Source organism: Zootoca vivipara, chromosome 1, assembly GCF_965207765.1.
Source record: "Zootoca vivipara chromosome 1, rZooViv2.hap1.1, whole genome shotgun sequence".
NCBI lineage: Eukaryota > Metazoa > Chordata > Lepidosauria > Squamata > Lacertidae > Zootoca > Zootoca vivipara.
In genome coordinates, this window is record NC_142582.1 from 130,402,141 (window position 1) to 130,419,048 (window position 16,908).

Here is a 16,908-nt window from a genome sequence, read left to right on the forward strand (position 1 = left end):
TGAAGTTGTGTGTGTTCTTCTCGTCCTTTCCAGTGATGGTACCCGTGGGAAGAGATGCCCAGGTGTCCAGCCTGCTTTGCCGCAGGTGAGCAGGAGGAGGAAGAGCTGCTGGTCACCGAGTGCTCTGGCCCCGAGGTTCCCGCGCAGACTCCAGGCGGCTCGCTCAGACATCCACGGGGAAGGCCCGGAACACGATGAACAAATTGAACTTCCACAATAACAGAGTCATGCAGGACCGACGCAGCGTGTGTGTTTTCCTCCCCAACGACCATTCCCTCAACATCATCATAAACGTGAGTGAGCTGTCTCAAGGCTGCCTCTTTCTCTCCGTTCCTCGGGGGCCTGTCGCAAGTGTGTGCCCCACAACCTTTCCCTCCCCCTTTCTCTGGCGGGGGGGAAATTTGCAGTGTTGCCCGGGGCTTTGAAACCTAGCTGTGTTTGCAGGGGCCGCCCTATTCCTTGGGCTGCAATCTGTTTTAACTGCTTTTCATTCTGAATTTCGAATTGCTTTGGGACCTGCTGGCGAAGGGCAGGTAATAAAATCATCGCTGTTGTCGTCATCCTTAGTCGCTCCCCCCCCCCAAAAAAAATTGAACTCGAAGCCATTTATAAAAGCAAAGGCGATAAACAAATATAAAAGCAGGAATAAATTCAACATAAAATAACAGTAATATACAGTGGTACCTTGGTTCTCAAACTTAATCCGTTCTGGAGGTCCGTTCCAAAACCAAGGCGTGCTTTCCCATAGAAAAGAATGCAAAATGGATTAACCTGTTCCAGACTTTTAAAAACAACCTCTAAAACAGCAGTTTAACATGAATGTTGCTATCTAACGAGACCATTGATCCATAAAATGAAAGCAGTAAACAATGTACTACAGTCACACAATCAATCAATCAATCAATCAGTAGCTGAACTGGGTTCCGCACAGTCCCAAAAACAAAACAAAAAAGAGCCGCAGAAACGAAAACGCAAAATGAATAGCATTAACAGACAGAACTCAGCACAACACTCAAAACAGAAGTGTGGCACTCAAATTGGAAGCGTAACACTCAAAACGGAGCACGTTCGGCTTCCAAAAAAAGTTTGCGAACCGGAACGCTTCCGGGTTTGCAGTGTTGGGGTTCCAAGTTGTTTGAGTACCAAGGCATTTGAGAACCAAGGTACCACTGTACATAAAAGAACAAACCCAAATAAAAAAACACACCAAGGGTCCTAAGCTATAGCTTGTTTAGCATAGAGGCCTGTGCTGCTATAATTTTCACCCATTGTATCCTTGCCGCTCACCCAAAAGCTTGGCTGTATGACTAGAACAGGGCTCCCCAAACTAAGGCCCAGGGGCCGGATGCGGCCCAGTCGCCCCGTGGACAGTCCAGGAATCAGCATGTTTTTACATGAGTAGAATGTGTCCTTTTATTTAAAATGCATCTCTCGGTTATTTGTGGGGAAAGGAATTCGTTCATATTTTTTCTCCAAAATATAGTCCGCCCCCCCCCAAAGGTCTGAGGGACAGAGGACCGGCCCCCTGCTGAAAAAGTTTGCTGAGCCCTGGACTAGAACTTCCTTTTGGAAATGACAGGCGTTAAATTTAAAGTATCGCTGCATTGCATGCCCACACCTCCCTACCAAATTTCACTCCCCTGACAGGTTGATGTCCTATTTAGAAGTTTCCAAGCGATGATCCTTTCGAGCTTTTGCCTTCCCTTTTTGTTTCTCTGACAGGGCCATTTCCCCCACTCCACCCCTTCCTCTCTTCTTACATGCAACATTTTTTTTAGAGAGCTGCTTATGCGGCTGTTTTGAATTCTTCAATTATTAAGTCTCTGGCTTGGTGCCTTCTCGGCGAAGCAAGGGGGCCCTCGCAGCATCCAGAGCCGTGTTGGAAATTAGAATATATAATTTTTTGCAGCGGATCTGCAAGTTCTATTTGCACGCTGTCTCCGTAATTGCCGCAAAATTGGCAGATGCCGAGGTCTGGATACCGTGGGCAAATAACGGTCTCTAGACGTTTGGAACGGCTTTTCATCTTACCATGCTTCAAGCTTCTAACTAGAGCTGTTGAAATCACAAGAGATTAACTGCCTTTTCCACCACCCCCTCTCCCTCTTGTAGGTCAAAATATTGTGCCATGAGTTACTGGTCCAGGTGTGTGACCTCCTGCGGCTGAAGGACTGTCACCTCTTTGGGCTCAGCGTCATTCAGAGTAAGTCCCAAGAGGAGAGTTTGGCTTCCTTCCACTCTCTGCACCTCTGCCATGCTCTGCTCTGTGACCTTCAGCTAGACCTGCTCCTGCCGCCTTCGCTCAGTGAGCGCTTGGCACAACATTTCTGCCAAAAGATCCTGCCGCCGCAGCCGATGTGGCGGAGCGCCTCTGAGTAAAGGATGTGCTCGGATGTGGTGTGGCTGTAGATCTGAATCATTGCATTTTCTAACCGTAGTTACCTCGAGCCACTGTAAGAAGCTGGTTTCTGGATAATCCTGTAGTTCAGGAATGGGGAAACTGTAGCCCTTTGTCGGACTGCAATTCCCACCATCCCTGGCCATTGGCCAAGCTGCCTGGGGATGATGGGAGTTGGAGTCCATAACATAGCTGCCAAGTTTTCCCTTTTCTCATGAGGAAGCCTATTCAACATAAGGGAAAATCCCTTAAAAAAAGGGATAACTTGGCAGCTATGGTCCATAATGGTTGGGAGTCGGCAAACCACAGTTAGCACCGGAGTGCAGTTGGAACCCTAAACCATGGGAATCGTTTGGGAATCTGTTCGCACCCCCCAGCAGAAACTGCTACCGTTAAAATGCTGCCTTTGTAAACTGCAATACCGTGGTTCATTTTGGCTGCGAGTGCCGAATTGTTCCTGCCTTTTAGAGGAACGCCGGGAGAGTCTTTGCAACAGGCCCACTGTCTCACCTCCCCTTCCCATTTCTTCCCACGGCACAGACAACGAGCACGTCTATATGGAGCTGTCCCAAAAGCTCTGCAAGTACTGTCCGAAAGAGTGGAAGAAAGAAGCGAGCAAGGTAAGGGCTCTGGTTTTTCACCTCTGCTTACGTTGCCATCTTACGTTGCCATTTTAGCAACCCCTGAGAGCTCTCTGACATCCCGGAACAAAGACGCCGTTTCCCAGAGCAAAGGAGTTGTAATTAGAAGCTTAAATTATCTGAAGCCAGTTTGCAGAGCTTTAAAACGACCAAATGACAGCTAGCACAGAAAAGTATCTTCTTCCCCTCTCTAAGAAAGGATGCCTGGAAGCTCTGAGCCGCTTTGCCGTTTAACGCCCAGCTCTTTGGAAACATATAGCACCCCGTCGCCTTGGCTTGTCGAGGCCAGCTTGGTGTCGAAACTCCAACCTGCCCTTGAGACAAATTGCCGGCGTATGGGGGAAAATTAGCTTTAAGGCCTCGGCCCCCCAAAGACAGCGCGGCCGCAGCCAGCTGTATCCTCCTCCTCCTCCAGACAGATGGGTTTCGTGTCAAAGCGGCAAAAGGTCGGGTCTGGTTTTCTGGTAGCAGATAACGGAAAGGGCAGAGATCAAGACTGAACCAGCAGATCTGAAGCTCGGGTTACACCCTCCCAGTGTAGCTGGTGGTGCAAACCCTTTTTGCAACAAGCCAGAGAGGCCTTTGGGTCTCTCCCACACCCATTGCTGCCGAGGTGACAATTTCTCCATGGCCAAATGCATCTCAGCATTAACACACTGCTCCTGCTGGGGCTCAGTATTTTTTTGGGGGGGGAGAAGTCTTCTGGAGGGGGGTCCTTCTCCCTCCCTCCCTCAAGCAGAAGGACGGTGGCTAACAGATTGAGGTTGAATCCTGACAAGACAGAAGTACTGTTTGTGGGGGACAGGAGGCGGGCAGGTGTGGAGGACTCCCTGGTCCTGAATGGGGTAACTGTGCCTGGGAGTAATTTTGGACTCACAGCTGTCCATGGGGGCGCATGTCAATTCTGTGTCCAGGGCAGCTGTCTATCAGCTCCATCTGGGATGCAGGCTGAGACCCGACCTGCCCGCAGACTGTCTAGCCAGAGTGGTGCATGTTCTAGTTATCTCCCGCTTGGACTACTGCAATGCGCTCTACATGGGGCTACCCTTGAAGGTGACAAAGAAACTACAACTAATCCAGAATGCGGCAGCTAGACTGGTGACTGGGAGCGGCCACCGAGACCACATAACACCGGTCTTGAAAGATCTACATTGGCTCCCGGTACGTTTCCGAGCACAATTCAAAGTGCTGGTGCTGACCTTTAAAGCCCTAAATGGCCTCGGTCCAGTATACCTGAAGGAGCGTCTCCACCCCCATCGTTCTGCCCAGACACTGAGGTCCAGCACCGAGGGCCTTCTGGCGGTTCCCTCGTTGCGAGAAGCCAAGTTGCAGGGAACTAGGCAGAGGGCCTTCTCGGTGGTGGCGCCTGCCCTGTGGAACGCCCTCCCAACAGATGTCAAAGAGGAAAACAACTACCAGACTTTTAGAAGACATCTGAAGGCAGCCCTGTTCAGGGAGGCTTTTAATGTTTAATAGATTACTGTGTTTTATTTTTCTGTTAGAAGCCGCCCAACAGAAAAATAGGCTGATCCTTTATTTTTGCCTTGCAGGGTATAGACCAGTTTGGGCCCCCCATGATCATTCACTTCCGAGTCCAGTATTATGTGGAAAACGGCCGGCTGATCAGGTAAAGGGGAAGGGGGCTTTTTTGGTTGGGGGGGGGAGCAGAGGAAAATTGTTGCCGAAAGACTTTGTGGCAAAGAGCCACATGGGGAAAAAAGTGGGTCCTATGGTGGCCCACAATTTATTTTTTTAAGTTTTTAAAAGCTGCTCAATCTGAGTTCTTATTGATAAATCAGTTGCATGTCAATTCCTTAGCATATTATCAAAACCTTGTCGACATATTGGATCACTCGTTGTTGGCGAGTTAATTTCTTGATATTTTTGCAGCCAAATACAAAACTACACTGGGCCGAAAAGGTAAAGGGCCCCTGACAGTTAAGTCCAGGCACGAACAACTCTGGGGTTGCGGTGCTCATCTCGCTTTACAGGCCGAGGGAGCCGGCGTTTGTCCACAGACAGTTTTTTCGGGTCATGTGGCCAGCATGACAAAGCCGCTTCTGGCAAAACCAGAGCAGTGCACGGAAACACCGTTTACCTTCCCGCCAGAGCAGTCTCTATTTATCGACTTGCACTTTTGATGTGCTTTCGAACTGCTACGTTGGCAGAAGCTGGGACTGAGCAGCAGGAGCTCACCCCGTTGTGGGGATTCGAACCGCCAAACTTCCAATCAGCAAGCCCTAGGCTCAGTGGTTTAGACCACAGCGCCACCCACATCCCTACACTGGGCCTAAACTAGTTTAAAATTAATTATGATAATATGACACTTTTTTATATATTACTACTGTCATTCAGTGTAGTTCTAAGGAGATTCCTCTGTCAGCGTATGGATTTCTGCTTAACTGATGAAGCGATCTCCCCTCCTCTCGACCCACACACTGTTCTGGACGTTCTCCCAACCACCACAGAGCCATTTTGGGGGTAAAGGGGGGCAGGAGGAAGAGAATTATTTCTGTGCATTTGTACATAATTCACCCTGCTCACAAGTTATTGCTCTCAGTTGGAGAAGTGTTCCATTTAATGGGATAGTTTCATTGTTTTAATGATGGATTCTTATGTTTTAACATTTGTGTAACTAGTTTCTATATTTTGCAGACCTCTTAGGAGCCTGTTTTGGCATTAAACGGTACATAAATTAATTAATAAATAATAATAATCTACAGTCACTACAGAGGGATGAATCCGTCAATTTCGGTTTCTTTCAGTTCCTCGTTTTTCCAGTCTCAAGTTCAGCTCCTCACATCAGTTTCCATTTTTTCAAGAAAAGTTCACGTGCAAACCGATCAGCATTTTCATGCAAATTTTCCTTCCGTACACATTTTTGTAGAGCGCTTTCCCCTAATAGAATGCATTCTGTACATCATTTTCACTGCTAAATGCATCTGGAATGCGCACTTTACCGGAGTCTATGCAGTTTTGTGTAGGGGACCCAGGTGGCGCTGTGGTTAAACCAGTGAGCCTAGGGCTTGCTGATCAGAAGGTCGGCGGTTCGAATCCCTGTGAAGGAGTGAGCTCCTGTTGCTTGGTCCCAGCTCCTGCCAACCTAGCAGTTCGAAAGCACATCAAAATGCAAGTAGATAAATAGGAACTGCTATAGCGGGAAGGTAAACGGCGTTTCCATGTGCTGCTCTGGTTTGCCAGAAGCGGCTTTGTCATGCTGGCCACATGACCTGGAAGCTATACGCCGGCTCCCTCAGCCAATAATACGAGATGAGTGCGCAACCCCAGAGTCGGTCACAACTGGACCTAATGGTCAGGGGTTCCTTTACCTTTACCTATGCAGTTTTGTACACATTTCCTGGCTGGAGAAAAGCATGACAAAATTCAGATGCGGGCAAATTCCCGAAAAGGTAGCCGGGCCTCGGTTTCCATATTGTTTCTCAAAGCGCAAATTGGTTCTGTTTAAACGTGAGCTGGATCGAATTTCAGACCACTGCAAAGTTTACAAGGGAGAAGCGACCCCCCACACACACACCCCAACCCCAGCGAAACACATCTGTGACTTCTGCTTCTCCGTTCCCCCCCCCCCGGCCGTTCTTCGTTTACATCCCTCTTCCTTTCTCTCCCTCTCCTCCCAGCGACCGAACCGCCCGCTACTATTATTACTGGCACCTGAGGAAGCAAGTCCTCCGCTCTCAGAGCCTGCTTCGCGAAGAGGCCTACTTCCTTCTGGCAGCCTTCGCCCTGCAAGCCGACCTGGGCAACTTCAAAAGGAACAAGCACTACGGGAAATACTTTGAACCCGAAGCCTACTTCCCCGCCTGGGTAGGAGCTCCTCCCGACACCCTCGCCGTCGAGCCCAGGCTCTCTCTCTCTCTCTCCCTCAATCCCCTTCATCTCTGTTCCCAGTGCCTAAACACAAGCTGTGTTGCCATAGCTCTTGAAGGCCACCCGTCCTCCAAGCCGTTCCCGGCGGCACGAGGGGTTTGTGGGCGAGTGCATCCGTCAGCCGGAAAATATGCCGAGGGCGGCCGTGGGGCTTTCCAGCTCGGCTGGGATCGAGTTGCCTTTTGCAGAAATCTGGCAGCGCTGTTCTGGCTTTCCCCTCGGAGGAGAGTGCCAGTACGCGCATTGGTTTTGGTGTTTAGTTTTTCGTCGGCTCCGTTCTTAGCGGTGTGTGGCGCGGCCGGCCATTTTGCGGAGCCCTGGTGGGGCTCGGAAGCGGAAAGGCGGAGGAGGCGAACTCGGCCGGTTGCTTGTCGGAGGGGTGATGCCAGGCTCTGAGGTGGACCCATACAGTGGTACCTCGGTTTAAGTACACAATTGGTTCCGGAAGTCTGTACTTAACCTGAAGCGTACTTAACCTGAAGCAAACTTTCCCATTGAAAGTAATGGAAAGTGGATTAATCCGTTCCAGACGGGTCCGCGGAGTACTTAAACTGAAAGTACTCAAACTGAAGCGTACTTAAACCGAGGTATGACTGTACTAGTACTTGGGACTGGATGTGTGGGCATAGGAACCTGCCCGAGACCCTTGGTCCATCTAGCTCAGTGCTGCCCACACTGGCTGGCAGCAGCTCTCCAGGATTTTAGGCAAGAGGCTCTCCCCAGCCCTACCTGGGGGTGCCATTGGGGATTGGGTGGCTCTCTCTTCATAGAGGTTCCTGCATTTCAGGGGTTGGTCTAGATGACCCTCAGGGGTCCCTTCCAGCTCTTGCAAGTTCAGAAGGTCCCAGGTTCAATCGTAGAATTGTAGAGCTGGAAGGGACCCCTGAGGGTCATCTAGATCAACCCCTGGTCCCAGCGCTGTGGCCCTTCCTGCCCTGGCCTCCAAACTTCCCAGGGACATGGGAAGCTGCCTCATTCCCAGCCAGACCGTGGCTCCACCCGTGGTTTGCATTCCCAACCTGCATTTAAAGCACTACAGTCATTGCTTCCCTCAAAAAATCCTGGGAGCTGTAGTTCGTTAAGGGTGCTGAGTATTGTTAGGAAACCCCCTTTTCAGCTCGCCAAACTACAACTCCCAGAGTTCCCTGGGAAGATGCAGAGCCGGATTTAGGTTGGATGAGGCCCTCCGCTACTGAAGGTAATGGGGCCCTTTATATGTCCAGCTGTCCTTTGTCAACAACAAATTGTCGCTGGTAATAATAATAATAATAATAATAATAATAATAATAATAATAATTTATTATTTATACCCGCCCATCTGGCCGGGTTCCCCCAGCCACTCTGGGCGGCTTCCAACAAAACATTAAAATACAGAAATCCATCAAACATTAAAAGCTTCCCTAAACAGGGCTGCCTTGAGATGCCTTCTAAAGGTCTGGTAGTTGTTGTTCTCTTTAACCTCTGGTGGGAGGGCATTCCACAGGGTGGGTGCCACTACCGAGAAGGCCCTCTGCCTGGTTCCCTGTAACTTGGCTTCTCGTAGCGAGGGATTGTGTTGAATATATGCTATATGGTAATTTATGGACCTTATAGGCATCTCAAGCCATTTGCACATAACAAAATATGTATTTTATCAAAGCAATTGTTGAACTGAAATACAATTAAGAAGATGTATATTAATAGTGAAATTTGGGGGGGGGGGCAAGAGAGTGGGGGCCCTAAACTATAGCTTGTTTAGCTCATACGTAAATCCGGAGCTGGGAAGAGGCGTTGGTTTTTAAGCCACTCTGGGAATTGTAGCTCATTTAGGGAAAGGGGGGCGGGGTCTCCTCTTAACAACTCTCAACACCCTTAACAAACTACAGCTCCCAGGATGCTTTGCAGGAGGCCATAGCTGTTTAAAATGGGATAGCGGTGCTTTAAATGTATTGTGCGGCCGTGGCTCCCTGTTGTCGACACAGACCAGAAGCAGCTGCCTGGCTCGGGGGCAGAGCGCCTGCTTTGTGCGCAGAAGGTCGCACGTTCAATCCCTGGCATCTCCTGGCGAGGCTGGGGCCCTGGAGAAGGTGCTGCCAGTCAGTGTAGACAACACTAAACTAGTCGTACCAATAAGTCTTACTTGGCACAAGGCAGCTCCCTCTGCATGTTCTATGCTCTTAAGTCTCCTTTGGTCAGGCAAGTATCCTGGCTAAAATTTATCCTGGCTGTGTGTGTGTGTGTGTGTCTGTCTGTCTGTCTGTCTGTCTGTGGATGGACGGTTATTAGGACACCCAAGTGTGCACTTTGTACAATAGACTGGCCACAAGCTCGTTTCCCCCTGCTCTGGAGGGTAGGACTCGAACCCGTGGCTTCAAGTTGCGAGAAAGGAGATTCCGGCTAAACATCAACTTTCTGACAGTAAGAGCTGTTCAGCAGGGGAATGGTCTCCCTTGGGAGGCGGTGGGCTTTCCTTTCTTGGAGGTTCTTGAACTGTCCCCGCATAAGGATACTTGCCCTTCTGGAGCTGGCGGGCTGAGTGGGGCTTGCCCAAAAGCAAGGAAGAAATCTTAAAAGCCATCCTTTTGCTCTCTGCCTTGCTCAGCGCACCATCTCCGGGATGCTCTTGCGAGATCCCGTGCGACCGTACCCAGGCTTCCAGAGCCGGCGCGCCGGGAGGGCTTTGCACGGCAAGCAAGGAAAAAAGCTCTTTCCACACTGGAAAAGAACCTTGTGTGCATTTAACTTGTGCAATTTTAACCAGCCGAAGCAGCGCGATAAATAAATAAAGCCGCTCGCTTCCCCCAAAGTAACGCTGTTGAGAATTGCAAACATTTATTTACACGCTGGAATTCTTGCTGTAGACACTCGTATTTGTGACTTTAGGAAAAGGGATGTATGCTGGAGAAGACTTCAGCTGCTCTTTTAAAGGAAAGGAGAAGAACCTCTGGGAAGAGGTGCTCCCTAAGACAGGGAGTAGAGGACCTGCGGCTCTCTGGATGGTGCTGAACTACAACTCCCATAATTCCTGGCTATTAGAGACGTTGGCTGGGGTCGTACAGTAAGCCTGCAAGTGCACACATTTAACTTGTGCGCATTCAGCTTGGCGCACGTGGCAGAAAAAATATATATTGAAAGGGGAAGGTTCTGGGATGAATGACTTTGGCAGTCCCACTTGCCATGGAACGCAATGTGTTTTGAGTGCGTGCCATTTTGGCTTTGGGCGACATCTCCGGAACATAACCCCCGTACAACTTGCAGGCTTACTCCAGTTGAACGGGATTGATTCCCATTTAAACTCCGCATCACATCAATAAAACCTTGTGAAGATTTTTTTGAAATCCATCTTCTTTTGGCCTGAGTTCTTGCAATTTATCGTTTACTCTAGTTGAAAGCAACTGGAGGGCACTGGGATTTGGGGAGGCTGTGCCAAGTCTTCTCTGGGTCAACTGTTATTTTGCCTAGCAAACTTGAGATTCCCAGCTAGGCACAATTGACACCCAGCGCCCCTTCTCTTTCTTGGCAGGTGGTGGCAAAGAGAGGAAAGGACTACATTTTGAAGCACATCCCCATCATGCACAAGGACCAGTGCGCCCTGACTGCCTCCGAGGCCCATCTGAAGTACATCAAGGAAGCTGTCCGGCTTGATGACGTGGCTGTGCACTATTATAGATTGTATAAGGTACGGTGGGGATGTGATAAAATTAAAAATGGGGGGGGGAATATACATGAAGAACTGAAAAAAAATGTTTAGAACAACAATTGGTAAGAAGCCGGAAACATTCCTTTTAGGAATCATAACAAATGACATCCCCAAAGACATGAAGAGAGTTTTTTTTATATGCAACAGCCGCCGCAAGGTTACTTGTAAGGGGGAGAGATTACAGAGAACCTCCCCCTCTCATCAGGAGCAGTTCGTCCCCAAGCAGCCATGAAAGTGCGGGGTCTGAAGGGGCTAGTCAGGAAGCAGAGAGAGAGCCAGGTCTCCGGCAGCGTGGGAGAGCCCCTGCTCCACAGGCGGGAAGAGAGAGAGAGGCGGAAAGGGGGGAGAGGGAAAAGACGGAGCGCAGACCCTTTCCCCCGGCACCGGAATTAAGGAGGAGGAGAAAGGGGAGGAGATTCACTGTCTCGAGGCTGTTATGTTGGGCAAAGCCGAGAAAAGGGGCAGTGCCGGATTCTGAGACGGAATGAGCGGACTTGAAACCGACAGCTCAATATACTGTAAATAACATGCACCAATAAAGACTCTTTTAAAGACAAGTATGTGGAAAGCCGTTACTCAAGAGTAGCCGTAACAACCTCTGACATTACTGATTGCTAAAAACTGGAAATCAGAAGAAGTACCATCAGTGATAGATTGGCAACATAATTTTTTTTGAAATGGTTGAATTAGCAAAAATGGACGGCAACCATTAGAATGCAATCTAATCAAAATCTCAAACAGGAATGGAAGTGTGTAGAAGAACGCATGACCAAAAGATGCTCCGACAAAAATTTATTGATCTGCATAGATTGATTTAAACAGATATATAAGAATGTATGTTTAATTATTAAGACACAAAAATACAATTGCAATAATAAAGTTGTAAGATATAGTTGTAAAGTTGCTGGAGGAGACTCTTGAGAGTCCCATGGACTGCTAGAAGATCAAACCTATCAATTCTTAAGGAAATCAGCCCTGAGTGCTCCCTGGAAGGACAGATCGTGAAGCTGAGGCTCCAATACTTTGGCCACCTCATGAGAAGAGAAGAATCCTTGGAAAAGACCCTGATGTTGGGAAAGATTGAGGGCACTAGGAGAAGGGGACGACAGAGGACAAGATGGTTGGACAGTGTTCTCGAAGCTACGAACATGAGTTTGACCAAACTACGGGAGGCAGTGCAAGACAGGAGTGCCTGGCGTGCTATGGTCCATGGGGTCACGAAGAGTCGGACACGACTAAACGACTAAACAACAAAAGATAAAAACAAGGAAGTCACGCACGGGTGGAGGGAAGACATAGGGCAAGAAATAAGAAGCAAATAAGAAATGACTAGATGTTGGTACATAATGAAATCTGAAAATGTGAATTTACAAATACAATAAAAGTGACTGTATAAGGTACAGGGGAGGTAGAAGCAAACGGGTCCTGCTAGGCAAGGCAAGAGCCACTGAACAGTTTGTGTCCTCCATTTGGGAAGGCGCAATTTTGTTTGTGTCCCTGGTCATTATTCTCTCTCCCCCTCCTGGCCCCAAAACAATAGGTTTTGACCTATAAAGCCTTCAACGGCTCAGGACCGCAATGCCTCCAGGACCGCCTCTTCCCATATGAACCTAGCCGGACCCTGAGATCATCCTCTGAGGCCCTCCTTTGTGTACCTCCTCCTCTAGAGGTCTGGAGGGTCCACAAGAACAGGGCCTTCTCTGCAGTGGCTCCCTGTCTGTGGAATGCTCTCCCCAGGGAAGTTCGCCTGGTGCCTTCATTATACACCTTTAGGCGCCAGGCAAAAACGGTCCTTTTAAAACAGGCCTTCCTTCAGTTGATCTGTTTGACATCCTATACTCTTTTAAAATGTGGCTCTTTTTTGGAGGGGGGGGTGTTAATTGGGTTGTTGTTTTTATTCTGCTTATATATGTTGTGATCTTTTCTGTGAACCACCCTGAGACCTCCGGGTATAGAGCATTATAACAGCTGCATTTCAGAGGAGAAGGTGTTGCAAAATTGCAGGGGGTCTGGCTACAGGACTTTGGGGTCTTTCCAACCCTGCAATTCTGTGCTTCTGTGAAAAACTGGGCCGCTCTTGCTGTTGGGAGTTGTAGTCCGAAACTTCTGGAGGGCACCCAGTTGGGGAAGGATGCTGTTAATCCACACACAACCTTGCTCTGAAGAATCGGGGGGGGGGGGCTCTTTTCTCTCCAGGTCCGAACGCTCCTTTTCCCAAGTAAAACAGCCGTTCAAATGGTGTGTGCGCAAGATGAGGGCTTTGTAAAGGGCAAAAAGAGTCATGATCATTTGTTTCTCGCAGGACAAGAAGGAAATCGAGGCCTCCCTCACCCTAGGGATTACCACTCGGGGGATCCAGATTTTCCAGGTACGTGCCTCCAAAACGTTACATACTGTTGAGATGGCTTCTTGCTTTCCCAGACATAAGCTGGTTCGCTTTCAGCAGGCTAAACTCTGCATGGAATCTGGGATTTGGATTTCCAGGGTGGGGTGGTGGGAATCCACAGTCCTTCTGATGTTTGAGGTATGCCTGAAAGCAGGCAACCCGTCTCCATGCTGGAGAGTCCAGGTTTTGGAGAATATAGAGCTGCAGAAAGAGATGGGGAGAGTTTTCTGAAACCTAAGATGTGCACAGATGTACCTTTTTAAAGAAAAGATGTACCTTTTTAGGGGGGGGGAAATGCTGACATTTCTGCTCCCATGGGATAACACACACACACACACACTGCAATCCATTCTCCTGCTTGGCTGCCTTGAATCTCCCATTTTATATTGTCAGTTTCTGCAAATGGTAAATATATTCCGCTATTGTGGCTGCCAGTTCATTTCTGCACCCAGTTGAAGATGCTCATCCCTGTTTTTAAACCCCTGAGTGACTTAGGCCCCAAATAGCTGGAAAACCTCCTCCTTTGCAGCCCCCCATGGCTGTTAAAATCCGCAGAAGGGGCTCTCTCAGTAGTCCCACCTCCCTCAGAAGTTCACAGCGGTGGTGGTGGTGGCAGTCCAGGAGAGGGTCTTCTGTGTGGTGGCCCCGAACCTGTGAAAATTCCTCCCCACAGAGGTGCGTCTTTCATTGCTACGCTGAAGACACATCCCTGGCCTTTGGCACACCTGAGACGTGTTTTTTCAGGGCCTGTTCCTGTGGTTGTAATCTGCTTTAACTGTTTTTTAGTTTTACATTGCCGTAACCCACCATGAGGGAAGAGCAGCTAATAAATATAACGATCGCCATCATCTCTCTTTCCTTCCTTTTCTTCCTTCCCAGAATGTAAACAGCGAAAGACAGTTGCTTTACGACTTCCCTTGGACGAACGTGGGGAAACTTGTGTTTGTGGTGAGTAGGGAGACCCCAAAGTCAGCCTCGCTGCTCAGTTCCTTGTGAATATTCTGCCTGTGGCACGGATTTGAACGACAGGTTTGCTTGGGTCGCACGCTTGGGGTGACTGCGTGCATTTCTGGCCGCTTCTCCTCCAAATGGAGATTGTAGGAAAGGTCAGGAAAAGGGGAAACAGGATGGTCAAGGGGGAAGGATGGTGAGGCAAGGTGACGTCTTTTTTTGGAAAGGCTTCGTCTGACCCGGGGGGGGGGGAGAAGTAAAGTAGGGACGCGACCGGAGAGTATAATGTGAAGAAAATGCAACAGAAAGTACAATGGGACCTCGGTTTTTGAATGCCCCCGTAGCCGAACGATTTGGAAGCCGAACGCCAAAAACCCGGAAGTACAGTCATTGTTTCCATTTTCGAACGCGCCTCGGAAGTTGAATGGCTTCAAAGGCGTGTTTCTGCATTTTTTTCAATGGATTCTGCCAACTGCCCATTGATCCTCAGTTTTCAAACATTTCGGAAGTCGAACGGTCTTCCGGAATGGATGATGTTAGAAAACCGAGGTTCCACTGTATTTCTCTACACGGCACATGGTTATGTGCAAGGATTATGCTCCCTCAAGAGGTCCAGGGAGGTTTTAACGTTTGAGGGTTTTTTGTGTTTGAATATTTTGCTGGAAGCCACCCAGGATGGCTGGGGCTACCGAGTCAGGGATTAACAAATTTATTATTATCATTATTAATCACCAAATTAGATAGCTTTAAAAGACGATTAGACAAATTCATGGCTCTGCTCTGCTTGCCCTGTTAGAGGCTGTTTGCAAATGGGGAGATGGATGCTGTTGTGCTCAAGGGCTGGCAGGGGGCTTCCAGGTGGGACACCTGCATGACCACTGTGAGAACAGAATGCCGGATGACAAGGGTCTTGCGCTGTTATGACACAATGCCACCTGCGGCCTCTTGCAGACTTGTTAAGCGACCACTAACTAATGCAGTATCAATTCCAGCAGTGGAGATAAAACGACAGCTCATAGCCATTGATGGCCCTCTCCTCTGTGAATTTCTCTAATCCTCTCTCTTTTTTTAGGTGATCATTAAAATGAAATTTTATTTGCTGACAATTTATGCTTTTTTGGGAAGAGGAGCTTCTTTTGCAGCTTCCTCACTTCGTAGCTTGATGATTCTGTTTCTCATTTTCTTGGCCATCATGACCTTGTAACGATCAAAATCTGACATCTTGGCTTTCTTCTTCCTAGCTTCGATTTTTTTGTGCCCATCTTGTAGTTTTTGTTCTCGTTAATATTTCCCTTCTCCCAAGCAGTGCTCGCATACTTTTGATGGGCACTGTGAGGAAACTTGAGAACAGAGTCAGCTGCATGTGCTCGGAGGGCTTACCTTGCCTTCTGACACTGCTGCAGGGACCACCTGCTTGTGCCCTGTTCTGATCAATAACATCCACAATCGCTACCGGCGCTGTGGTCTAAACCACTGGGCTTCTTGGGCTTGCCAATCCATCATAATAGGGAGAGCCAGTGTGGTGTAGTGGTTAAAAGCGGTAGACCCGTAATCTGGTGATCCGGGTTCGCCTCTCCGCTCCTCCACCTTGGGCTAGTCACACTTCTCTGAAGTCTCTCAGCCTCACTCACCTCACAGAGTGTTTGTTGTGGGAGAGGAAGGGAAAGGAGAATGTTAGCCGCTTTGAGACTCCTTCAGGTAGTGATAAAGCGGGATATCAAATCCAAACTCTTCTTCATAAGGCTGGCAGTTCAAATCTGTGTGACAGGGAGAGCTCCTGTTGCTTTGTCAATAGAAGTATAGCATCTAGATCAAGGGAAGTAATAGTACCACTGTATTCTGCTCTGGTCAGACCTCACCTGGAGTACTGTGTCCAGTTCTGGGCACCACAGTTCAAGAAGGATACTGACAAGCTGGAACGTGTCCAGAAGAAGGCAAACAAAATGGTCAAAGGCCTGGAAACAATGCCCTATGAGGAACGGCTTAGGGAGCTGGGTATGTTTAGCCTGGAGAAGAGACGGTTAAGGGGTGATATGATAGCCATGTTCCAATATATAAAAGGATGTCATATAGAGGAAGGAGAAAGGTTGTTTTCTGCTGCTCCAGAGAAGCGGACACAGAGCAATGGATTCAAACTACAAGAAAGAAGATTCCACCTAAACATTAGGAAGAACTTCCTGACAGTAAGAGCTGTTCAACAGTGGAATTTGCTGCCAAGGAGTGTGGTGGAGTCTCCTTCTTTGGAGGTCTTTAAGCAGAGGCTTGACGGGCATATGTCAAGAATGCTTTGATGGTGTTTCCTGCTCGGCAGAGAGTTGGACTGGATGGCCCTTGTGGTCTCTTCCAACTCTATGATTCTATGATTCTATGAACATCATGATGGCCACCTCACGAGCCGACAGTGACTGGGAGAATGAAAGAGGTCTAGTCCTCTTTTAAAGTGGTCCAAGTTGGTGGACATCCCTGCCTCCTGCAGGAGGGAGTTCCGTAGTTTGCGCAAAGAACTCCTTTCTTTTATCTGTCTCGAATTTTCCAACGCTCAGCTTCATCAAACATCCAGGAGTTCCAGTGTTGCAAGAGAGGGAGAAAAACATTTCTCTACCCACTTTCTCTGTGCCATTCATAGTTTTATAAACTTCTGTCATGTCGCGTCTCCTTCGCCTTTTTTCTAAACTAATAAACCCCAAATGCTGTAGCTTTTCCTCTCAGGGGAATTGCCCAATCTCTTGGATCACCTTGGCTGCCCTTTTACGAACTTTTTCTAACTTTGCAATATCCTTTTTGAGGCGAGGCAACCAGAACCGTAGGGTTTTAGTATTGGACTAGATCGTTGTTGTTTTCTACTGACACACCTGAGAAACAGTGCGCTTTAATTAATTTAATTTAACAGTGTCGTGCAATCTTTGGTAAACTGCTTAGAAGCCACCTTTAACAAATAAAGATAATTTCAAGGCAACGCCTTATA

The 16,908-nt window shown here is 48.4% G+C and overlaps 1 protein-coding gene across 2 annotated transcripts in view; it reads left to right on the top strand.

Annotated features, from left to right (window-relative positions):
• FRMD6 (FERM domain containing 6) overlaps positions 1 to 16,908 on the top strand; it is a 136,446-nt gene that overhangs the window by 104,788 nt on the left and 14,750 nt on the right. For both annotated transcript variants that reach the window (XM_035100697.3, XM_035100780.3), the window contains 8 exons: positions 34 to 293; positions 2,113 to 2,203; positions 2,939 to 3,018; positions 4,590 to 4,666; positions 6,678 to 6,864; positions 10,430 to 10,585; positions 12,909 to 12,974; positions 13,872 to 13,940. In XM_035100697.3, the coding sequence (XP_034956588.1) occupies positions 195 to 293; positions 2,113 to 2,203; positions 2,939 to 3,018; positions 4,590 to 4,666; positions 6,678 to 6,864; positions 10,430 to 10,585; positions 12,909 to 12,974; positions 13,872 to 13,940 (825 nt within the window). In that variant the 5' untranslated portion in view covers positions 34 to 194. The remainder of the gene's footprint in view (positions 1 to 33; positions 294 to 2,112; positions 2,204 to 2,938; positions 3,019 to 4,589; positions 4,667 to 6,677; positions 6,865 to 10,429; positions 10,586 to 12,908; positions 12,975 to 13,871; positions 13,941 to 16,908) is intronic.